The 23,887-nt window shown below is 44.9% G+C and overlaps 5 protein-coding genes across 9 annotated transcripts in view; all 5 read left to right on the forward strand.

Annotated features, from left to right (window-relative positions):
- Nucleotides 1-9,597, forward strand: part of LOC126561832 (LIM and SH3 domain protein Lasp) — a 47,367-nt gene extending 37,770 nt beyond the window's left edge. The window contains exons 5-7 of one of the 2 annotated variants that reach the window (XM_050218163.1): nucleotides 3,179-4,252; nucleotides 5,783-6,030; nucleotides 9,408-9,597. In XM_050218163.1, the coding sequence (XP_050074120.1) occupies nucleotides 3,179-4,252; nucleotides 5,783-6,030; nucleotides 9,408-9,587 (1,502 nt within the window). In that variant the 3' untranslated portion in view covers nucleotides 9,588-9,597. The remainder of the gene's footprint in view (nucleotides 1-3,178; nucleotides 4,253-5,782; nucleotides 6,031-9,407) is intronic. The other variant, XM_050218165.1, reaches the window with a different exon arrangement.
- Nucleotides 9,598-12,674: 3,077 nt separating this feature from the next.
- On the forward strand, nucleotides 12,675-14,039 carry LOC126560878 (uncharacterized). Its single transcript, XM_050216827.1, has 4 exons — nucleotides 12,675-12,687; nucleotides 12,775-12,924; nucleotides 13,002-13,715; nucleotides 13,795-14,039. Exons 1-4 carry the CDS (start codon nucleotides 12,675-12,677, stop codon nucleotides 14,037-14,039), a joined length of 1,122 nt encoding a protein of 373 aa, XP_050072784.1.
- Nucleotides 14,040-15,787: 1,748 nt separating this feature from the next.
- On the forward strand, nucleotides 15,788-16,889 carry LOC126562674 (keratin-associated protein 9-1-like). Its single transcript, XM_050219237.1, has 3 exons — nucleotides 15,788-15,863; nucleotides 15,940-16,554; nucleotides 16,633-16,889. Exons 1-3 carry the CDS (start codon nucleotides 15,788-15,790, stop codon nucleotides 16,887-16,889), a joined length of 948 nt encoding a protein of 315 aa, XP_050075194.1.
- A 2,525-nt stretch (nucleotides 16,890-19,414) lies between these two features.
- Nucleotides 19,415-20,506, forward strand: LOC126562495 (uncharacterized). The gene has a single exon (XM_050219014.1). The coding sequence runs from the start codon at nucleotides 19,415-19,417 to the stop codon at nucleotides 20,504-20,506; it is 1,092 nt and encodes a 363-aa protein (XP_050074971.1).
- A 264-nt stretch (nucleotides 20,507-20,770) lies between these two features.
- Nucleotides 20,771-23,887, forward strand: part of LOC126563129 (coatomer subunit zeta-1) — a 558,371-nt gene continuing 555,254 nt past the window's right edge. For 2 of the 4 annotated variants that reach the window (XM_050219752.1, XM_050219754.1), the window contains exons 1-4: nucleotides 20,771-20,870; nucleotides 20,956-21,335; nucleotides 21,409-21,499; nucleotides 22,238-22,286. In XM_050219752.1, the coding sequence (XP_050075709.1) occupies nucleotides 20,856-20,870; nucleotides 20,956-21,335; nucleotides 21,409-21,499; nucleotides 22,238-22,285 (534 nt within the window). In that variant the 5' untranslated portion in view covers nucleotides 20,771-20,855 and the 3' untranslated portion in view covers nucleotide 22,286. Of the gene's footprint in view, nucleotides 20,871-20,955; nucleotides 21,336-21,408; nucleotides 21,500-22,237; nucleotides 22,309-23,887 lie in introns of all 4 variants that reach the window. The other 2 variants (XM_050219751.1, XM_050219753.1) reach the window with 2 other exon arrangements.

The raw sequence follows: 23,887 nt of genomic DNA on the forward strand, positions 1-23,887 counted from the left end.
ATTGAGATTTCTTTCAATTGAGGGTTTACAATGGCGAAATATTGGAGTTGGTGCAAGCTCCTTGTAGACTTGTGGAGTTGGATACTCCAGCTGCAGGAAAAACTAAATCATTCAACGCAAAAATGGCAAGCCTAAACCTCTCGTGGTTATAGTGCCATAGAAGCTTCTTCTTTCCTTGTGAATCAGATAAATTATCAAAACAATTACAAGCTACTTTAAAGCTTGTTAAAAACTTGTTATGGGTTTTGACGATTTATAGGAATGTGATGGTAGTTTATCACAAGAGGAGTTAATTATTAACCAACAAAAACCCTAAAACCGACCAAATGGACGAACAACAATCGGCTAACGGTTGTTTCTTTTCATAATTCCCATGGAATGGGACGGAACACTGCAAAAGTCGCTTACCCCCTATTTGTCCCGGGAGATATTTTTTTAAACCCCAAACCGGGGAACAGCAATAGCACTGCTCATTATGACACCAGAACACACACATACACACACAGAATAGAAAAAGGGAAACCTTCGCTGCCTACCCTCTGATTGCTTTACGCTTCTTTGCGTTTCCGTTTCCTTGAACTCGGAGAGACCTCCGCCCGGAAGAGGGACGCAAGCCAGTTTATCATATCTTCATGCGTCTTCCTTTTCCTTCTCCGTTTGCTGGCTGCATATTTCAGCAACACGAGCACTTTTCCGCGTGTCAAGTGTGCAATTGTCGAATTTGAAAATGAACGAGAGAAGGGTGTCTAAGAGAGACTCTAAGGGAAATTCTGCGTTCAAAAGAACGGGTGCGAACGGAGCTACAACAGGAACAAGCGCCGATCTTGATTCGGGCCGGAAATGGTTGGCACTTTTGCTGGGAAGGCGGTTTGACTTCCCCGATGCTAACGTAGGGCATTGTAGCGTAAAACACACAATGGCAAATGTCGTCACGTTAAATAGGTTGAATTTTAGAATAAAAGTGCGAGACAGAGAAAGAGAGCGAACTTGAGCAATTTCCAAAAGGGAAAACATTCCAAAGTTGAAGTACTGAGGTTCTGGTTGCTTTTTGAGCACGGAAATCCTGTAGTTTGTTCCTCTGTAGCTGCGCAACGTCACTGCATAAAAGCATTGTCAGGCTCGAAAAACTGGATTGAACGAACCGAACGCTTTAAAACCTATGTTTGCCCACGTTGTCTGATGTCTGGGTGTGTGTGTGTGTGTGTGGGAAGATGCATACTGTTTTATGGGTGCTTTATGACCACTGCAAAGTTTGCATTACCCTTGCTCTGCCTGTTGGCAATAAAATCCTGCCTTAAACCCACAAAACCCTAATCCGACAAGTGACTCCCGTAGTGCTGGGACGACTAAGGGGACGACTGTACCGAAAACAAACAAGGCAGAAAATCAAATGAACCTAAAATTATGTGCATTGGTTTGAAATTAGCAAACAGCTTAGCTTGGTGAGTGTGGAATTTCGATTAGACCACCAAGCACTAACAACAGAGCTTCCCCATTCTTGCCGTTCCGAGTTTAAGTGGTTGGTTAAGTTCTTTGCGAATTTTTACCATGACCATCATCGGTGCTCACGGTATGTTTCGTTCGTTAGTGTCGTTACCTGTAACGATCGCGTCCGCAAACTAACCCCGGTGTACCGTGGGGACGGCGACGATAGGGAAAAACCAGTAAACGCATTTTTATGAGCTACCATAAATTTTGGCTCTTGAAATTGCAACTTTTGCCTCGTCCTCGTGTCCTCGTCTACGGCCTTTAGACAAACTTATTATACCCTCCCCAATACAACCATGCGGGAGTTTGTTAGTGGCGATTGTTTTCCTTCTCAAGGTTGTGCGTTTCAGGTGAGGGAACCCATCCACAGTTTCTGGTGCCGCAGAATAGTAGGTGCGTTTCATTGAAGAAGACTTCCCGCTGGAGGAAGAAGCAAACGGAACGTGTCATTAGAAACTGATCGAGCTGTAAAATGTACGTGGTTGTGCTGTTCGATGATAATTGTTGGCCCCCTAGTTGGTGTTCTAGTGTTTACTTTGGCTCATCCAGCGTTCCGATCCTTCAAGAAGGCGTGCTCTCAAACTTAAGTCACTCTTGGTTATCGTTTTTTGGGAAAATACCCATCTCGGCAACGTACGTGTGCGACTGACAGTTTTGGTAATTGTTTTTAATGTATTCCATAAATTATTGATGGGTGTGGGTGGTGGTGAGAAAACAAAGGCCCACCTGCCATCCAAGAGTCCCGGGAACCTTGTGCGCTTTCATGTAGAAGCGAATTTCCCACGGCACTACCGAACCCCGGCTATAAGGTCACATTTTCACACCAAAGTTGGTTGGGCCTGGGTCAGGAGAAGCATTTCTGGCGTTGTAAATTTGGAAGTACAACAGCGGAAGATGGGCTTTCATGCGCATGCTATAAAGAATGTGACCCTTCCTGTGAGGTTTTCCGTCACTTGTGCTAACTCTCTTATTCGCTTCAGACCTTGGCAATGTTTCGAAATCTTGAAACTAAGGAAGATCGCTCTTCGGTACCGTTTTTTCGTTAATTAAGAATACTACGTGAGGAATAACGCAATTACCCATCAGGGCTTAGGATACTTGTGTGGTTGTGTATTTTGTTATTACTGCTAGAATAGAAATGTCCACCTTTGTAAAAATAATTGTAATTGTCTATTGTGTGTTGCTATATGTTTTGGGGAAATATTGGGAGAGTTGTTCATTTTAAATGTTTAAGCTAAGACCTATGACATTCAATCTCTACACTAGAACCTAATCACATTTGTTACATTTTTCCGTTTACTTATTGTGTTTTTTTTTGCTTTTACTTTCATCACCTGCTGTCACACATCACCACCAACTGCTCCTTCTCTTCATCATTGCTGCTATAAAATCATCTAATAATTGTGCTTGTGTGTTGTGATTGCTGTCTACCAACGCCTCTTATCGCTCAACTGTGTATCGTGTTTCAATGTTTTTTCCCCCTTCTGTATATGTGTGTGTGTGTGTCACATAAAATCATGTAAATGGTTTCACCACGCAAAACACTCCGACCGGCTTAAACACCCCAACACTTGATCCTGGGAAATGTTGGGAAATTCTTTCTGCACACTTCTATTGCACCGCAAAACGATCGCTTAATGCCTGCGCACCCATCACACACAACCATGTCCATGCGCCACGGACTATGCAGACAATAACGATCTAGAATCGGAGTACTTTTCGGAGCAACTTGCAGCGGAATCGCTCCCCCATTATCAGCCGCCGCCACCACCACCGGTCGTGGCACCGGCCGCATCATCGCAGCAGGTCAACAACAATGGTGGTATGGCGGTAGGACCGACCAACACCGCTACCCAGCAGGCACAGATTATCTCCACCGCCAACATTACCAAACACAACCAGGCGAACAGCTACCAAGCATCGCTTCAGCAGCAGCAGCAGCAGCAACAGCAGTATCAGCAGATGAACAATAACAACAAATCCGGCGGTGGCTATCCACACGCTCAGCAGCAGGGAGGATATGCTGCCGGTGGTACGACGGCATACCATCAGCATGCCACCAATGCTAATGGTGCCGGAGGTTCGATCGGTAATGCTGAGCATGTGCGTCATTCGGTGCTCCAAAACTCGGCCACACCGTCCGGTGGAGGTGGTGGCGGTGCTGCAACGCAGAAGTACTACGATCCGTACGATAACTATGCCCGCCCGAATCCTGCTGCCAATCAGGTGAACAACAATGGTACTACTGGTGCACATATGGGCAACAACAATCATCACTATCATCACAGTCAGCAGCAGCAGCACCAGCAGCAGCACTTGCACCATCATCAGCAACACCACGGAGGTGGTGGTATGATGGATCAGCAGCGTGCAAACGGTTCAGCAGCTGCGGCATATCATCAGCAGCAGCAGCAGCAGCAACATATGCACCATGGTCAGGCTAACAACCACCAGCATCACCATCAGCAGTCGGCAGGAATGGTTGATCCGTATGCTCAGCAGCAACAACAGCAACAACGCTACAGTGCCAACAGTAACAGTCAGTACGGTGGTGCAATGCACGCACAGCAGCAGCAACAACAACAGCATATGTATCAATACAACAACGGTAACATGAACAATGGTGCAGCATCAGTAGCAGCAGCAACTGCCGGTGCCGGTAGTATTGGCAAAATTGCTGACTACGATCCACTCACGGACGGTCCACGAAATGTGCCGCAACCGAACCGTCAGAGCGCAACGCTGATCTACAGCTCCGGCAATAGTAAGTATAGAGTCAGCGTCATACATACTACAACTAGTATAAGTGTTGCACATATTGCTAGCTCAGCTTGTTTTGATGTGTGTGTGTGTGTGTGTGCGTGTCCTGGTGAGATGTTCAAACACTAGTGTCGCTTGTGGTAGAAGGTTATTACTATGTTCGCTTTATAAACGTTTTTGATCTATGGATGCAGCAGCTGTTAGGCAAAGAAGAACACGAAATCGGTACCTTATCGAACAAGAAACTAAAAGTGAAGAACGGGCATTAAAATATAAAATTTGTGGTGCAAAAATTCATCTCACGCATGCACGCGATCTGATGGGAGTACTAGCAGAGTAGCAGGGGAACACACCGCACGGAACAAAGCCTTAGCTTCCCAGTCTTGTTGTGCATGGTACTGAATTCAATTTTCTATCGCTCGAACCAATCGCCCAGAGTGTTACTCGCCAATTTTTTTTTGTCCCCCATCACTTTAATTATGCACTGCACGGTTTGCAAGGAATGTGTGTATTTGTTCCCGTGAACTCTCCCCAAATTTTTTTTGTCTTTATGTGTCTTTTGTGTTATTCTGCACTTTTTAAAGTAGTTTTTATCTTTCTCTTAGAAGATACACAGCCGGCACCCTTCAGGTTTACTTCTTTTTGCTGCTACATAACTTGGAGTTGTTTTATTTTTTTCAATTTTGTCCCCCTTGCAAAATATACACGCGAACGGAAGATGTTTTTCTTCTCTTTATTTGTAATTTGTATTTGTTTTGCAATATCGTCGCTGTGTGATCTTGAAATTTATGGCGAACCGACCATTTGCTTTCCGTGTGGAAATGGGGAGAGAAAAACGGTGATCTTATCTTATCGTTTCGGTCGGCCAGTTGTGTGTGTGTGTTTGGTCGCGCGATCATCATTGTAAGATCCCGAAGCGTGTTGCTGTTGTGCCGTGAGAAATAATCAGACATCCGTTTTTTGGAACCCCCGAGAGAGTTTACTTGCGGTTTGATGGATGGCACCCCCTTTTTCTGTGGACCGATTTCGTAAACGTGTGCAATATTCATATGCAGTTTTTTGTAAGATGAACTCAGTTCGCTTATGTGACCTGTAACGGCACGAATTGGTCCATGGAATGTGGGTAAATAAATGCGACGTTGCGAGACACACATTGGTGTGGAATTGCAGCATGTTTTCTTAGCGCTACACTCTCATCCAGCATGATGGATGGCAGTGATTATGACGGTCATATGTACCTTTTTGCCTACGAAAAGCGATGCAATGTGTAAAATGTGACAAAAAGCACAACCTAATCGCCATAAAATGTTGTGTTATGAGTCGAGCAAATGGCATTAAATTTATTTTGTTAAACGATCGATTACGTTACAGAGCAAGCGAACATCGATCAAGCGCTTATCGGTTAAGCAGAGTTAAGTGAAGCGATAAGTAAACTGTTGTGGGCTGCTTAACCTTGCCTTCAGTGTGTCAATTAGTTGGCTGCACATTCGACTAACTAGTGTTCCTTTGCTTACCCTGTTGCGTCTCATTTTAGTGTCATCGAACAACAATCGACGAATCGGTTCGGTTAACGATATTGATCCGGTGAACGGTTACTATGGCTCGGTAGCGGACAACTCGCAGGCAGCTCTATATCAGCAACAACAGCAGCAGCAGCAGCAACTGTATCAACAACAGCAACAACACCGGCAATCCCAGCAACAGCAACCGCAATACATTCAACCGCCCCAGCAGTACGCTGCACCTGCTTCAAACGCATCGGGCAAATCGATGAGCAAAGTGGTAAGTTTAGAATGAACCATGTTCGATCCACAACCTCTGGAAGGCTTTTTGTTCTTACCCATACACCGGACGGGATCGGTGTTCAAGTCCCATCCGGGGACCATTCCCCCGTAGTGGGGACTGACTTTTACAACTACGTGATATATCACTCGATTTTTGACACATTTCCGTACAAAACTCAAGGCATTTGTCGCAAAATCAGAGATGCTTTTCGTGTTGACTACGTTCAAAATTTTGCTGTCGATTTGGTCGTCAGTTGATGGATTTATTTGAATTTTTGTCGCTTTTTTATATTAGCGTCTACAAATAACCATTTGAATTTTTTGCATGCCGTGTACGAAAACCACGGGATCAGAAACACACTGCAGTCCACTGAAATTAAAGCTTCAAATGAGTGACACCTGCTATCGTTTACAAGCGATTTTAGAATAGTCAGTGCTTGCGTACTGGGAATCAACTGAGATTATCCTCAACAAAAATAGAAAATATAATTTTGATAAAGTTTTACAGTTTTATTATGCAAAAACTGAAGATGCTTCTGAAACCATTAGGAGCGATTAAACGATAAATAAGTTACTAATTAAAGATAAGGTTTTGTCACGCCGTTGCTCATCATCTCTTTCCGACGCTTAGTATCGTTAGGGGACCACCGCCACCGACAGCTAGCATAGGCGCGGTACCACTAGTGCCAGTGCCGGATGCAGCAGTGCCTGTGTTAAGACAGTTTGAGCCGGGTAACGGAATGAACGACACGTCCACCGGCAGTGGTTCGGAGGTTGTCGATTGTTGCTGCATATACGGCTGATCCTGTTGGTACGATCCAGGAGCAATGTATTGCTGGTTGTTGCATTGATTGCATGCGACCGGTGGACAGACGGTGGTCGTTGGCGCTGCAGTAGTAGTGGAAGGTGTGGCTACGTTATACGAAATCGGTGGCCTGTTGTACGTTTGTGTGCGGGGTGGGTATTTGTTGTTACCGCAACCGCACGATGGACTGGATGTGACTTGGCCGGCGTTGATATTGCAGGAGCATTGCTTTAGTGCGGGTATAGCGTAGTAAGGTTGATCTTGATAGGATGACGGTTGTTGCTGGTAGTAGGGTTTCAAGGTCGCCGGTGGAGGAGGGTACGCGTAAGGTGGTTGAACGGTGACACTTGCACAGGTGGAAGATTCAACCACTGGTGGTGGAGTATAGACGCATGGAGGTGGTGGTGGGGTGTAGGCGTACGGAGGAGGAGGTGGTGGAGGAGGAACCAACTTTCCGGAAACTTCATAGACCGGCGGTTGCTGGTAATACTGTTTCGGTGGTACAGTTGGAGGAGCACAAGTTGTCGGTGGCTGTGTGTATACACATGGAGGTGGTGGTGCGTAGGTTGGTGGAGGTACGTAAGGACCTGGGGCGTAGGACAGAGGAGAATAGGTCACCGGCGGACCATAACCCAGCGGCGGGTATGTTGAAGGTTGTTGGTATGGAGGTGGAGGTGGTGGCGGCACTGGTGGAGCAGTCGTAGTAGGACCATAGCTCGGTGAGACATAATTCATTATGGGTGCATAAGCAGCCTGTGGGTAATGGTCTCCCGGACGTCCATCATTCACTTGCTGCTTGTAGCAAGTGCATGGAGCGGGCGTATTAACCTCAACGACCTTTACCGGTACCGGAACACGACCCTTTGGTTTCCGCTTGACACCACAGCGACAATACTGCATAGGGACAGGATACATGGTCTGAGGACACAGTTCTCGTTTGATACAGGTACTGTTGTGCTTTACGTATCCCTCCTGACAAACGCAAACTGGTTCCTCGCTTTGGTAACCGTCGATGCACAGAGCGTTACTACAATCGTTGTCGCATGTCGGTTCACAACATGGTGCGTTCGCTTTTAGCGTTGCATAAGGACCACACGAAGGACACTGATCAACCCGGATACACTTGCCTTTGTGGCGTCTGTAACCTTTCTTGCAAACGCACGTCGGTTGATCGACGTAGCGCGAATGAACGGGACGTCCAGTGCAATCTTCGATGCAGGTTGGTTCGCAGCTTGGAGGAGATGGTAGTAGCTCTTCGTTTTCGCCACAAGTTACTAAAGTATAAGAGAGTTGTTGTCTTTGTTAGTTGCAAGAACAATGCTTTTATACGCTGCTTTACTACTCACCAGGCGCTGGTGGTTTTGGTGGACACTGGCACGGAAGGATACACCTGTTCTTATACCGTACGTATCCCTGTTTGCAGACACATGTCGGCTGCCGGACGTACGATTTCGAGCACTTTGCGGTGGTGCAATCGTTGTCACAGGTCGGTTCACAGCAAGGCATCATCTCGTGAAGTTCCTCGTTGTCAGGGCACAAAAGTTCTGTTGGAAATGGAGCAGATGTTAATGATGTCCTTAAAGATATTGCAAGGATATTTAAAATTTGAAGTGATTTTACATACCGTACGTTACAGATGGTTCTCCCATTACTTCATAGTAGTGATTGGCGCTCGAAACCGACAGCTGTAACAATAGAAACACAGCACCGATGCAGAGTGACCAGGTATTACTCCTGCCATAGCAGGAAACTGTTGCAAACTTCATCCCTCCACGAAGTGACCAAGTCAAAGCTTTACTACACTATGATCAGCGAATTACCGCGCACGTTACGTTATATATGTCAGCAAGTGTCACGTTTCGAGAGAATGAGACCCCCTTCATTGAGGGTAAATTCGTACTGCAGATAAGTCTATCGAAAACAATGTCAAAACTCCGCCCGCCAAAAAGTGTGCACTTTCTAAGAATCCATCCACCAGGTAGCGTTCTTTTTAACGATTTCGCGCAGCCATATAGAACTGGTCAGAACTTTATTTTTGCGCAACGCAACGGATTTGGAGCTTTTAATGCATGCGCAAGAATCGGCACGTAGCTCACCCCCCGGTACCCGTTTGGTGCAGTTTTTTGGAAACCAGATGTGTGTGGATAATCTTCCATGACACAACACATGCGTGGCTTATCTGCCTATTGTGAGTTGAGGCGTTGTGCGTGCTCTTTTTCGGTTTAGGAGGGTGAAAGGCGATCTCTCACTGCACTGCACCACTGCCTGGTGAGTTTAGTTTGAGCTCAAAGTTGGTGCAACCGAAAGTAGAGTGTGCCGGCGAACTATCCAATGTTTATCACTGCGCTTGATATGGATGGAGTACAAGTTTGGCAGAATAGTCACGTCGAAAGAGGGGATGGCTAAAACGATGCATGGGAAACTGGCTTTCGTCCGCAAAAGCTTCTATTGCTGGCGGAGTTTAGTCGTATTTAGCTCCACAGTTGTGCATTTCTAAAGAGAGTAAATTCTTAGAAATCAGCGAATAAAATACTAATTGCATTCTGTTGTTTCTTCTTTTCCAATTTTAGCGCGTCTACCGAGCCCTATACGATTACGAGGCGCAGGATAGTGATGAGGTCGGTTTCAGCGAGGGCGATCTGATCATCGAAGTCAACTCGATCGATGCTGGCTGGATGACGGGACGCGTGGAGCGCACCGGACTAACCGGCATGCTGCCGGCAAACTATGTTGAGCTGATGAAAATATAAATTTAAACCATAATCCTCACAAAACCGGGAGTCCCCATACTTGGCGTAGTGAAGAGGTGCCTCCCGTATCACCCTTTTGGCCTTATGAAATGCAATTACTATGTAGTGGGGAGCAGGCATGGGCGAAGTATGTTTGTTAAGCGGCCAAATAACAACACAAAAAAAGGATTTTGAATTTATTGGACGGTGGCTGCGCAATCACTACCTTACACTCCGATGTTGTGTCCCACATCCCCGTCATAGGGAAAGCGCCCGGTAGCGTTGATTTTTAATTTAATTTCTTTTTTGTTATCTTTTTTTAGTTATCATTATTATTAATCTTATTGTAATAATTATTATTTTAAATTGCTATAAATGCGCTCCGTTCTGCTACACATCTTTTACTCCGCTATCCCGTTTCGGATACATGTAAGCACGGGTTTGTAGCGAAAGTATGAAAATGCAAGAACAAAGGAGAATTAGGAACCTTTTTTGAATACATCATTTAGTGTATTATTTTGTTGCGAGGTGCGGAAAGTGTAAAGATAGCGACAATGGATTATGTTTTCATACGTTTTTTTTTTTAGTTGAGATGAAATGTAACAGGAAGAAGCATAGAACAACACTACCTACTGTAGGGTGCTCTGTTTTGTCGGTGGCGATCGTCACCGAAAAAGCATACAAATACAATGTGCTACTATTAGTGAGTGAACAGATTAACATGGTTAGATAGTGTGTCGAACACCGTGTGTGTACCACTAGCCAATCGATTTTGATGCAACACATATGCGTTTGTAGAATGTTTAACAAACATTCGATAGTATGCGATGGAGTACTGTAATATTTTTGTATTTAAAATACATTTTTTTAAACTCAACATCCCTCGAACCAACGTAGCATGTGAAGTCTCAAGAGGAGCAATGGAGTTAGGGAAGGAAGCAAGATCTGGCAGCTCTTCTTGGAGTGTCAGTGGTAGAGTAGTTTGCTCCTAAACATTTGATACGATTCGTGCCTAATAGATAGTGTGCGTGTGTAAGCGTTAAAAATCGTTTATTCCTTACGTTTTGGTCATGTATAGCCTCAAACCTCAAGAGAAACCCTGGATAGGTAAAATGGATGGATAGCCTAAATGCAGATGTATACAAGTAACAAATAATCAACTTATACTCGAAGAAGAATAAAAAAAGCCCCATTATATTACCATTTACAGAGCGCCTACATCCATGAAACCGAGTGTCTTCTACAGAACTTCTAACCGATTGTAGAACGAAAGAGCTTCCAATGTGTTTTTGTTCTGTTTGAATTTGATTTTGGATACGAGAAGATAAGTAGTAAAGATGTTAAGAAATTATCACCAATCCATTATAAACAAATGCGCCTTAGTCTCTTAGTAGAAGAAAGCCTCACACAAACCGCCCTAAACCATTACGTGCTTTACCTGTTTGTTTTTTCTCTACATTTTGCATGTTGGTACTAATAAAACCACAGTAGAAATCGTGTACACACACGTACACTTTACTAACCTAAATGAGCTAGTAAGAAAAAGGAAAACCCCATTTTCTACATATATAAAAATTCATCATACAGTCACAAGCCTCTTTTTGGGTGTAAGAGGAATGTGAGTGTTTTTGTGTACTGGAAAGAATGAATCTGTTTCAAACATTCATCTTCTTCCAGCTATATTGTACACTATTTGTTAACAAAAAAAAAAGAAAATAAATGTTAAGAAAATGTTATACAGTGTTAGTAACAGGAACAGCAAAAAAAGGTGCGAAAAACGTGCGGTTGTACACGTTACGGGAGATTGTGTTTTTTTTTTCTTGGTAATGTTAATGTAAAAGTGTACTTGGACCAGCATTATTACAGAATGGAGCAACATAACGAGAAATTGAAATCATTGCCACTGTAGGAAAATGGTAGATAAAGCATGAATAAAGCAAGACGATATCTTATTGACTAGTTGATGACACACATGATTTTGTAGTACTATTGTGAAGAAAGAATTTTGATGTGAAAATTGCATCCTGCTAAACAAAATTAAATGTAGTGATGGGAACGGTCACTGTGCCTGTCCATGCAAGAGTTGTCAGTCTAGCCTTCTTGTTGATCCGACAATATCGTGGATCAAGGACCTTCGTTCCTTAGAAAAAAAAGCCCCAAGTCCCACAAAAACAATTTATCACATACCAATGGAGACGCCGGTACAATGACGAGCCCGACGAGTTGTACCATAAACTCACTATATTTTAGCGCATTAGATTTACACATTAGAGCGCCAGCCTACGGTGGGCTGGTCATGTCATTAGAATGACACCGGATGACCCAGCTGGTGAAGTCTTTTTAGGTCGTCCACGTAGAAAAAGGAGGCGTGGTAGACCTAAATTGGCTCCACCAGAAAGGACGGGATAATGAACTGGCAGACAATTTAGAGGATTTCTGGATGCTGCCGGTTTTAATATTCTCATAGACGGAAAGTTTTGATGCAAAAAACAAGTTTATTGGAACGTAGGTTCGATTTTCTTGTAACATCGGCGCGCGCTTTCACATGATAGGACCGGGGTTCAAATGCTATCCGGACCGTTCCCCCGTTGTGAGGACTGACTTATCCAACTACGTGGTATTGGCAAGTCTAGTAAATCGGAGTGACCTAACAGCGTCTTTAAACCAAAAAGAGAGAAGAGAGTCCGTCACCCGTCCCGAGGACTTTTGCACTCCCTATATCGTGCGCCTATGGCGGTGATCTACCCGCTGGTAAGCCGAGAAGTAAGTAAAAGCTCTAACATAAGTGACCACAAAAACCACTCCAATTCATGCCACACATCAGGTCACAACACCTAAGCTTGTCGCTAATGTTACGCACTTCTGAATTATTTCAGCGAAAGCGACCTTAAAAACTGTCTACTAAAGTTGTCGTTGCACATGCTGTATCTATACTTGACCAAAACAACTCAAACCAAGTACACAGCTGAAGGAGATTGCATGCGGTCGGTCTACCAAGAAGAAGGTGTTTGGTGATAGGAATGCTTGTCCCCACTTTTTGTATCCCAAACTTCGTGCTAATTGGGGAGAGTACGCAGATAGCAAATAGTCTGCACTAATCTCAAGTCTATGGCGAAAGCGAGTACACTAACTCAAAAAAAGGTATAAAACTGTCAGACTTAATTGCAGTGGGTGTCATTTTTAGTTTGCAACTAATTATTCATACAAGGCCACTTCATTACCGGCGGTGGATTTTCATGGACGCGTAAGCGACACGACCAAGGAGGTGTTTTCATCATGGAAAGAATGTTGTCTTTAGCGGTTCTGCTCCTTGTCGCATTAGTAAATGGTCTAAGTCAGACGAAAACAGTTCCACACGGTAGGTTGCTGGCACGAAAGCGTCCCGCCGCAAAGCTGGATTATTATTTTATTTTGCTTTTTCTTCTTGTGGAACAGATTTCTGCTCGGAGTATGAAGTGCTGCATACAACACCACCTTGCTGTGAGGCAACCTGTGATTATGATTGTTGTCGAGTCGTGTGCCCGAAAATGCTCGTCTACGAACCGACCTGCGTGTGTCTGGAAGGATACGTAAGACACAATGGACAGTGTATTCCCAAATCGCATTGTCCTGCCCAGACGACAGCGGCGCCATCACCCTGTGAAACGACTACTGTTCGACCGTGTCAAACAACTACTCCTCCACCGCCCTGCACTACTACTACTCCTGCGCCCTGTACGACGACCAAACCTCCCTGTACGACTACTAAGCCACCCTGTCCTACTACTAAGCCTCCATGCTCGTCTTCCAAGTTGCCATACATCCTAACAACTCCTAGATCGTATGGCTACACACCACCTGCCCGCTCGAAGTACTCTCCGGTTACGCACGTGCCTCCTCCACAACCACCTTCATACCAAACAGTGTCCCCGTATCGATACTCTCCAGTTTCTTCTTCACGAGTTACACCCATGGTCACTCATTATCAAACGGTACCAACCGTTCGACCCAAACCCTGCGCAACCACCATGAAACCGCCTTGCACAACCACCCCACCGTGCACAACCAAAAAGGCTCCCTGTCCTACTAAACCTGCTCCAACGACTACACCCTGTCCACCACCGACCACAACTCCGCCGCTAACAACTGCACCCTGTTCTAAACCTCCAGGTAATTAGATATTCATTTCTATCGATCTGTTTTATCGGCCCTCTTTATATCATTCCACACTTCTTACATCTCTCAACAGAACCGTGTGCGGCCTGTGAGGAACTAGTCTTTGTGCGACCCTGCTGCGAACCAACGTGTGACTTTGACTGTTCAAACAGTGGCGCCTGTCCGCTGGTGCTGGTGGAACAGCCGACGTGTGCATGCCGTCCGGGTTTGGTGCGCTATCAGGGACACTGCATAGAACCGTCCGCCTGTCCAAAGAGTGCGTCCCGCTATCGGTTATACGTTCCAGTTGCTGCACAATGTCTCAAGTGTGGCAAATAAGCAACTCGCTGCCAGGGTATATTGTTACGAGGGATGGGATGTTATACATCTATTGATGGAAATAAATAGTGTGACTGATTTTATACATTTATATGATGTCGTTTGCTAGTGGCCGTGCCGTAGGTGGCCTCTATTAAATTCTTACTCTTTACCTATGGTGGGTCTTTTCGATTATAGCTTTATGTAAGAGATTCTATTATTTTTTTGAGGAAAGTCCAGAAATTTGCTTCAGGCCTCTTCTCTGATCGCAATGTTTTATCATCATTTTGCTCTTGTAATTCTCCCTGACAAGGGTGGCAACTTCAAACAGACATTTTAGACGCAATATGTACCCCTTGATCACAATCAATGAAGGAGTATTCTTCGGGGAACTATTCTGCTGTTGATCTTCTTAGTAGATGATGTAAAGCATCAGATTTACGTTTCATCGTCAATATAGAAGATGATTTTAGTTGCTGTGGTCCTTTATTGTGCGGACCATTGGCGGATAAAGTACCTCGGAGGCGCCCAAAGCAGAGTGCAAGCAGGAGACCCCTATCACATTGAATCTTAGGACTTGCGGGAGGAGGCTTCTTGTGAGTTTCGTGACACTGTCAAACCCGCCACAGGCATTGATGCAACACAGTCAGACGGCATTCCTAATTGTAAATGTCCATCTAAATTGGAGAGATGGTAGTAAAGGTCTGTGAGACTTTATACAAAACACAAATGTGCTTGATGATACCCTTATTCTTCGCTACAGGGATAGAGTTGACGAACACACTACATTTTGTAACGATTACTTATTAGTTCTTTGTATCTACCGAGAAACAATATTTACCTCTTCTTAGTAGATTGCATGTATGATTTAATAACAATTCTACTTCTGGTGCTTCCGATCGTACATCACGTAGTAGAACCTAGGTAGAACAACACTATCGAGCATACGATGGTACAGTAGTTTTGGTCTGTTTTGGAAACCTTTTACTTGTTGACATAACGCCAGCAAGTTCTGCAACGATGGCACGTACCATACTACTATGTCAGGCACTTCCACCACAACCTACCCTAACTGTTGTTCTTTCTGGGTTCTCTTGTCCAACGGAGCAGCAAAAACCTTCAAAGGATCCCGCACGGTCCGGCGTTCATTGAGAAATGATCCGCAAGTCCCTTCTGTTGGGTATAGGAGAGCACTGTGCGCCTTTCGCATGGTTGTTGTGATTGTGTCCCTATGTGTGAAGCGTGAAAAACTGCTGTTGACCATTGCTTTCGTTTATCACTTCCTCGTGTTGCGTTTGCGTGGAATGTGGGGGGGAACTATCAGCCCCATATCCAGGAAAAGTGTTGTACAGTGAAGTGAAGGTAGTGGCCAGTGAGTGATAAAGCTGATCGAGCACGGGCAAAAAAATTGACGCTGGAATGTGCAATGGTACCGATTGCTGCAGCCAGGAACACTGTTGGTATCATCCGTTAGTGGCGACACGCTCACGCACGATCGAACCTCGAACATCGGACTGAGATATTGGGGTTTTGTGTTAGAAAAAACGCGCGTGTTTTTGTCCTCCAGCAGTAGGGTTTGAATCGTGCTGGCATTCGGTGCCATTGCTTATCGAGTGCTTAGAACTGGCCTTCCATCTTCCGCCTGAGCAGTATAAATGGTTACGGTACACTGGTAGTTAGTATCAGTTCACTTAGAAATAGCAGGTACAGTACAGGGCTCCGAGGAAGTAATACGATCTGGTTCCAGACAACTACTATTCCTACTCGAAATGGTGAAGGTGGCAATTGTTTGCTTGGCCCTTGTGGCACTAGTAGGAAGCGCTGCCGCCGTGTCCTACCCTTCGCGTAAGTAAAAAGTGGTCCTCTTCTGGTGAGATACTTCCAACTCACTGCGGGCTCTGTCTCTCTCTCTCATCCACAGATCACTGTCCTTCGAATGAGGTTCTGGTGGCTTCTCCACCATGCTGTGAGCCAACGTGCGATTGTGACTGTGAGCATACGACGTGCCAGCAGCTGCTCGTCTACCAGCCCACCTGTGTTTGTATGACCGGTTTCGTACGTATGGATGGCCAGTGTGTTCCAAAGTCGTGCTGCCCAGCTCCTGAAACTGAACCTCCATGTCCAACGACTGCTGCTCCCGTGTACCATCCACCATCGTGCGGCTGCGGACAGTATCCTTGCAAGTGTGACCAACCTGTCTATCATCCGGCGCCTGAGTATCACCCGTGTGAGACCACCCATGCACCTTCCACCTGTGCCCCACCTGTCTATGAAAAACCATCGTGCGGATGTGGTAAATACCCTTGCCAGTGTGCTCAGCCTGTGTACCATCCCGCTCCTGTACATTACCCATGTGAGACGACCTGTGCGCCGGTTGAAACTACGACCGCCTGTGCTCCCGTCTACGAACAGCCATCGTGCGGTTGTGGCCAAAATCCTTGCAAGTGTGTCCAGCCCGTCTATCATCCGGCACCAGTCTATCACCCACCCTGCGAGACCACTACTGCCAAACCCGTCTGCGAAACTACACCTGCACGTAAGGAGACCATTACAGGCGTAAAACTGACCCATCTCTGTTAACCCTTTTTGCATGTCTCTTCCGTCTCTCCTCTAGCAACCTGTGCCCCCTGTGAGCAGCTAGTCTTCGCTCATCCCTGCTGTGAGCCGACCTGCGACAACGATTGCTCCGGCGTGCAATGCCCGCTGCTGCTAGTGGAGGAACCAACCTGTGCATGCCGTCCTGGACTCGTTCGGTACCAGGGACATTGTGTGGAGCCGACCGTCTGCCCGAAGAGTGCTTCCCGCTATCGGCTATTCGTACCGAAGACTGTTTCCTGTGCCTGTAACACACAGAATGTAGTTGTTTACTAAACTTTGTAACAACAAACGGTACGGGTCGCATCGCACATAAATCTAATACAAAAAAAAAAACATGAATTTCGAAACAGCTTACAAAACTTTGGAACTGATAAAATAAATACAAAAAAAAAAATACACAACCCGACAAAACAATGTACTATGTCTATGATTTTTTTTTCCAAAACAAATGGAGAAAAGAGAGTTTATGTACAAACATGTGCAGTAAATAAGTAAAAAATAACATTTAAATATGCATGAAGTGTTCGGAGGTAACCAAAGTACGCTCTACTAACAGTGATTTATATTAAACCCATCAGAGCATGATCAGATCCTTCCAATCAAGCCACTCGCTCTTAATTTAACCTATCTCAAATACCTGAGCAATATTTGCAATATATTCATCAACAAACGCTTCACGAGAAATTGTCATCAACATATTGAGGTGTGTATAGAACAAAATAATATCATGCAACTTGAAAACTGATGGCTATAGGTGTTAGTTAATTTTGTTAATTTATTTATAAATTCAACAGAGCACAAAGCCCTGCTAAAGCATTTTAAAGGTCTTTTAATTTAGAACACAAAATGGTGGTGAAGACAAGGACACTAACACGGACGAGTATATGGACACACGGAACATGCTATTGAAAAAAAATAAAATAAACAGGGACGTAAAGGTTGATCGCGGAGAATAGAGCCGGCGAGTCGATCCGATTGTCCAAGAAGTCCACTAAAAATGAACTCTGCGTGTGTCTGCTCTCTGCACGCTGTCATAGCATATCCAGATCGAGAAGCACATAGCGACTGCTATAATCTACGAAGGCCCATCAGGAATGTAGAGCAATTTTTGTGAATGAACTCCAGCCAAAGTTCCGACTGATCGGACTTGCATGCTGTAAAGCGTTTTTGACGAAGTCGGATTACCTAGATCTTGAGGGTTCAGTCGGACAACATGCTGAACCAGTTTTCTCGACACATAATTCCACTATTCAATTGCCTCGCTTCCTTTTCTGACTAGATTGCAGACTAGATGCACAGACGAAAGCCAATTCTCATTCAATTGATACTCATCTTTGGAGAAAATTTGAAGCCTTCCTTCGGATCCCTATTATCATATGCAATCTTTGTTAAGCTCTATGACAATCTTAGCAAGCATAGTATGGAAGGTGTAGGTGTATGGAAAACTGGCGAGTCCTCTTTGTTCCCAATAAGGGCCTGTATCAGACTGAAGACCTACTCCAGCGATTCTCCAGACAAATTTCGGGTCATGGCTGAGACGTTTTTTTTTTTTTTGTAAGCCCTCTTTGCATTGTAAAGAATAAATTGAAATATTTTTCGTATATTCAATAAGTAGTTTAATTTCTACTTTGATCCAAAAATGTGTTGATACTTGCATGGATTGCACAACGTCCGATGGACAATGAGAACTCATCAGCGAAATCTAGTTGATGGTAAATATCGCCATCAAAGACTTTATATTCTCGAAATCCCTTCACCGACGGGAATATTTGCTATGCTCTAGGAAATCGATCGTACAATCAGCTTTCATGCAAATTTACTCGACGCGGTTAAGTGGTTTAGTAGTAACTTCGCGTATTACTAACACGAGAAAGTACCGCTATTAAATCACATCCAAATCATTACCCTGTTCCACTCGAAATGGCAGGTCAACACTTCTCAAGGTGTTTAAGCAGAATAACCATGTGTGAGAGCTTCAAACCTTTACCTGCCAAATTCCACTCCAAACTAAGATAATGGCACCCAATTTAAATTGAGCGTCTGCTTAGGCGATTCACCCCAGCGTCAGAACCGGATGTGCATTTTAAATGCTTTTGCATAGGTCTGCACGTGCGCGTATGCGGTTCGGTGTGATAGACAAGCATATCTCCTAGTAAATAAAATGTGCAACCTTAACACACCTGAAGAGGACTCGAGGTGAAGCTCGTGAGGTCTTGCCCGTAAACCACCAAAGGTTCAAAACAAAAAACCAAACCCCAAACAGTAAGCGTGTCGACAATGGGTTAAGGGCATCGTGTGGAGCCCAAAATAGGGTGAGACTTTCGTTGATTTGAAGTTATCAACCCGAAACCTTGACCGGCTATCACCGTTTCGCCGAAAGTGTGTGTGTGAGTGTGATGTTGGATGTGGCCGAAAACGTGACGGATTTCTATCACCCGGATAGGGCACGGTGCTATCTTACATCCGAGTGGTCACGGTGCGCGCGTTCGCTTATAAAGCGCGTCCGGACTCTGCTGGCCACTGCTATAGGGCAACTGTGAAGACACCGTGCGTGTAGTGTTGTGGAGTGTCGTGATCCGTTCTTCAACCGTTCAGACGTGCTATGCTGTCCACGGGAACTACTCTAACCGCTGCCGGGTTCAGCGCCATCGTACTGTTACTAGTGGCTGGTGGTTCGCACTGTGGAACCATCTCTGCGGTAAGCTATGGAGAACCCAAAAAGAGTAAGTAGTGCTGATGATCGTCGTACAACTGTGCAGATTCCAACTAAACACGTGTTGGTGCTTTTCTTTGAAGACATGTGCTCCCCACAAGAGGTCTTGAAGCCATCGGAACCGTGCTGTGAACCAACGTGTGATGACGATTGTCTGCATGCTATCTGTCGCAGAGCACCGGATTCCATCCCAGTGCCAACGTGCGTTTGCCGGCAAGGATATGTTCGGCATGGTGGTTCTTGCATACGGAAGGAGTCATGTCCATCGCCGTACACCACAGTTACAACATACGATTCGTACCGACCGAAGTCACACTATCCAACTCCGCGTCCAAAGTTGATGAAATCATGTGGCCACAATGAAAAACTTACCCACTGCCGACCAACGTGTGAACCTACCTGTGAAAAGGACTGTGCCGGTGTGAAGCAACCGGAAATCTGCATTCCCGAACCGTCCTGTGTCTGCAAGGATGGTTTCGTGCGGCACAAGGGTCGCTGCCTTAAACGGAACGAGTGTCCTAAGCGCAACCCGTTTCTACTGTCACACCCACTGTCCGGCGAGTACATCGACTTCGATTTCGTTTCCATGGAGGCACTGAAATCGGATGAAGATTTCGATTATAAACCACAGGCCGAATTCTACATAAGGCGACCACATTTTCCTACCTTTGAGCACAAGAAATCCTCGCTGGCACCGTTATACTTTCGAACGTTGACCAGTGCAGCAAACTCCGCTTCCGCAGGCTCCTGTGAGCATACCACCGAAAAGCCAGCCCTCTATCCACCACTGTGCGCGTGCCACAACAGTGCAAAGAAACTGATGACTCCTCCAGCACATTTACCACGGCTGGATGAGAATGTGTCGTACGAAAGTACGGAAGAAGATTCGGACATTGTTCCGTACGCACCGCCATCATCCGTTGGATCGTGCCGGAAGACTTCTTCGATGGGTTTGTTCCCGCCGAGTACACCCGCATCCGTTGGACCGTACTTTGTGCCTCGCAAAACGCTCCCAGCCCCACCAGTAGTACATCGTAGTGATTTAAACGAACCATTGGATCATTTTTGTGGTTCCGCGCAGCAGAACTCTGATGCCCAGGATGATGTACGGAAGGGACCAACAATTTGGCCACCGGTTAGCAGCTACAGCCGTTGCCCAACGTGCAGGCGATCATAAAGGCGCTACTAGGGCAAAGTTAAAAATGTTGCATAAATTATAATTGCTCACCTCGTTGCTTTTTCATTCGCTTTTTTGCACAATAAATTATTCTCCTTCATAAATTCAATTTCTATTGTTCCTATTGTTTCTATGTGCAATAATTTCCATTCCTATTTCGTGCCACCCTGTGCGGTCGGTTTGACAGTTCGCGTTTGTTATGACATTTGCTTTTCCACGTAAACATTTTATTGTGTTGGTTGCAGCGTGCACACATTATCTGTAGATTTTGTTGTAAATTTAGTATTTACGGGTGGAAAATTGCCAGATTTCTTTATCTAAACACATCCAGAACTGTTTCCCTGTAAAAATGGATTCACTAATGGTGAGTAAATGGCTTCAAAAGGCACCGCTTTCGTACATGTGTGTTGCTGCATGTGTCATCATCTTATTTCTGTACGCCGGGTCAGGAACCTACACTGTACACCATCAAAGGAATGTGCATACTGGACAACGACGGAAACCGGATACTGGCCAAGTACTACGACAAAAACGTATTCCCCACGGTCAAAGAGCAGCGGGCGTACGAGAAGAACCTGTTTAACAAAACGCACCGTGCGGATGCGGAAATCATTATGCTGGATGGGTTGACCTGCGTGTACAAGAGTAACGTGGATCTGTTTTTCTACGTAATGGGCAGCACGCAGGAGAACGAGCTAATACTACTGTCCGTGCTGAACTGCCTGTACGATACGATCACCATGATACTGAAGAAAAATGTAGAAAAGCGAGCAGTGTTGGAAAATCTCGACATTGTAATGCTGGCGTTTGATGAAATTTGTGACGGAGGGTAAGCCCGCGTGTGTGTGCGTGCCACAATGTGGTTGAGTACATTAAATGGGAAATTACGTTTTTTTTTGTAGCATTATCCTAGACGCAGATCCATCGTCCGTGATGAAGCGAGTCGATCTGCGAAACGACGACATTCCGATCGGGGAACAAACCGTTGCCCAGGTAACTAACGCAATTCATGGACTGTTTTGGTGAAAAAAACGCGCCCAGCACAGAAAACGTTTTCAGTATTGAAGCGTCGTACACCAGTATTACGATTAGTAAAGGTTCCGCGTACTATGAGTACCGTGTAGCTGGAACAATTCGAACAAATGTTACGAGGCACTCCAGAAACCCGTCCCCAATTAAAGAATGCACATATACAGGGTTTCGATCATCAAATTGGAATATTAGGGGGCGGAATGTTTCATTTGAATAGTTGAATATTCGGAAGTCTCTTGTGGAACTTTGCAATCATAAAATGGAATTTGGCGTCAACTGAGGGATGAGAAATTCGCATCTTGGCTGTGGAATTTTGCAATCAGCACTGGCTTAAAAAGAGCAGTATTTAGAACTACTTTAGCAACTAAATTTTTGATCATTGTATAAACTCAAAAATTCGACAGAAGTTCCAAATCAAACTTCAAAGCTCCATGGTCAAGTAGCAGATCACCAGTAACTGAATGCAAAATTCCTCTATATTAGTGCAAAGTTCCACAAGAAGCTTGAAATACTCCATCATGCATTACAAAAAAAACTACTTGTTGATTTAAAAAATCCATTAGATGATTTTTAACCCTGTAAAAATTCTAACAACTAACGCTCCACACTTTGCACGAATGAAAAGAATCCGTAAATTCAAAACACGCGCTCTTTCGGGTTTCTAAGTTACTTCTCCATTGATGGTTACTCTTCTTGCAGGTTCTACAGTCGGCCAAAGAGCAACTGAAATGGTCACTGCTAAAGTGAGACCGTGCAGGAGTTGTTTTCTTGTGTTTTATGCTTCCTTTAGCCACATGAACCAAATTGCCGGCTCTACCTACCACCGGGAAATATTGTATGCCACTTCATTCCGGGCGTATAGAATCTTACTTTCGTTTAGCATGGTTTAACGTGAAATTAGATTAATGAAGGAAAAGCATAACATTTCATTTAAGCAGCGCAATACGTTAAGCGTCCAAAAGCGGAAAGATAAACGTTAAGATTAATACGAAACCGTGCGCATGAATCAATATGTATCGGTAAAATCCGAACCGTATCCGAAATTAGTGGTTCGTCAACATTGTTTTCCCCCCTTTGGTTGTGCTTTCTCTCACGCAAGCATACCAGACAGCGATCGTAAACAAATATGACCCGACCGAGATAGGTCCGGGCGTCCGGGGTAGCAGCAATCACACTAGAGATTGTACAATTAACTGAAGTACCAAAACAGCAAACTAATATGTCGGCCCCGTTCGCGATACATGTATCGATTGGCCGGCTGAATGCATCATACTTAGCTCTTGATATAATACCCCGGACCGAAAACCCCTTCCTCGATCGAACCGTAACCGGTGATGGGGAAGAAGGTTCAACTAGATATTCTTTAATTACGAACATTGCGAAGATAACATTGTGTTTGGCAGCAGTCCTTACAATATTGAAGCGATAGTACCACAGTTCTCCCCTTTCTTCTGGCCGGTTCACGTTTTCGGGTCGTGGCAGAGAGGTACATAAGGTAAAGTGCAATCGCACGAGATTTATAGAAAGTGCAAACTAGTTTACTTTCGAACATTCTTTTCGGTTTTGTTTTGTCGTGTGTAGTTAGATAAAAGGGGATTTTTTTATTGTTTGTAATCGAAATTAATCCAGCATTTGGATTGCGCAATAGGCCACCATTAATATAATTGATTGGGCACTTTAAATTATTCCGCCTGCTTTATCATTCTAAACTGCGGCCCCTTGTATCGTGTCTTCGCCGTGCCTGGTGGGTAAAAGTGTATTATGACCCCGCACTAAACGTAACGTAAACAAACCCTTCTTATTTCACCCACACAAACGGCCACGCGCTCCAAGAAGGTTGGTTACAAAACCGAAACGAATCTCAAGGAGAATGCTTCAACATCACAACGAAAGGTGGCGCATCCCTGGGTGGTATTGGTGGACGATACAACGATACAACGAGGGCGAAGGGCGGGTGCGCTGCGATACTCCACTATCATCACCCTTGCGATGGAGCAGGATGGTGCACACTGATAATGGGCACGGTACGTGTACTTTCCCTTAAAATGGTTCGCGCCTGTTAACGATGTTGGTCTATCGACGAAGCAGTATGTTGTAGATCAGCAGTTCCCATCGTTGTGGTGGGCGCGTTAGTACACATTCTGAAGCGGACGGTGTAACAGTTACATTACGGTGGATAAAGGGTACCGCGTTACGATGATATGGTATGCTTGATGCGGAAGTTTTTAATAATTTTACTATTAATTGGTGACTTTGCTAATTGTGCGATTTGTGACAATTGTGTGTGTGTGTGATGTCTGGATTTGAATGTAAGAAGCTGTGGCCATCGTTTTGCTTGCGTGACAAATT

Source organism: Anopheles maculipalpis, chromosome 3RL, assembly GCF_943734695.1.
Source record: "Anopheles maculipalpis chromosome 3RL, idAnoMacuDA_375_x, whole genome shotgun sequence".
Taxonomy (NCBI): Eukaryota; Metazoa; Arthropoda; class Insecta; order Diptera; family Culicidae; genus Anopheles; species Anopheles maculipalpis.

Excerpts from the sequence above, each read along its gene's own strand:
- LOC126560878 (XM_050216827.1), top strand. Across the intron at positions 12,925-13,001 it reads GACGAAAACAGTTCCACACG|ATTTCTGCTCGGAGTATGAA; the intron begins GTAGGTTGCTGG and ends CTTGTGGAACAG. Across the intron at positions 13,716-13,794 it reads ACCCTGTTCTAAACCTCCAG|AACCGTGTGCGGCCTGTGAG; the intron begins GTAATTAGATAT and ends ATCTCTCAACAG.
- LOC126562674 (XM_050219237.1), top strand. The coding sequence starts at position 15,788 with ATGGTGAAGGTGGCAATTGTTTGCTTGGCCCTTGTGGCACTAGTAGGA. Across the intron at positions 15,864-15,939 it reads CGCCGTGTCCTACCCTTCGC|ATCACTGTCCTTCGAATGAG; the intron begins GTAAGTAAAAAG and ends TCTCATCCACAG. Across the intron at positions 16,555-16,632 it reads CTGCGAAACTACACCTGCAC|CAACCTGTGCCCCCTGTGAG; the intron begins GTAAGGAGACCA and ends TCTCTCCTCTAG.
- LOC126562495 (XM_050219014.1), top strand. The coding sequence starts at position 19,415 with ATGTGCTCCCCACAAGAGGTCTTGAAGCCATCGGAACCGTGCTGTGAA.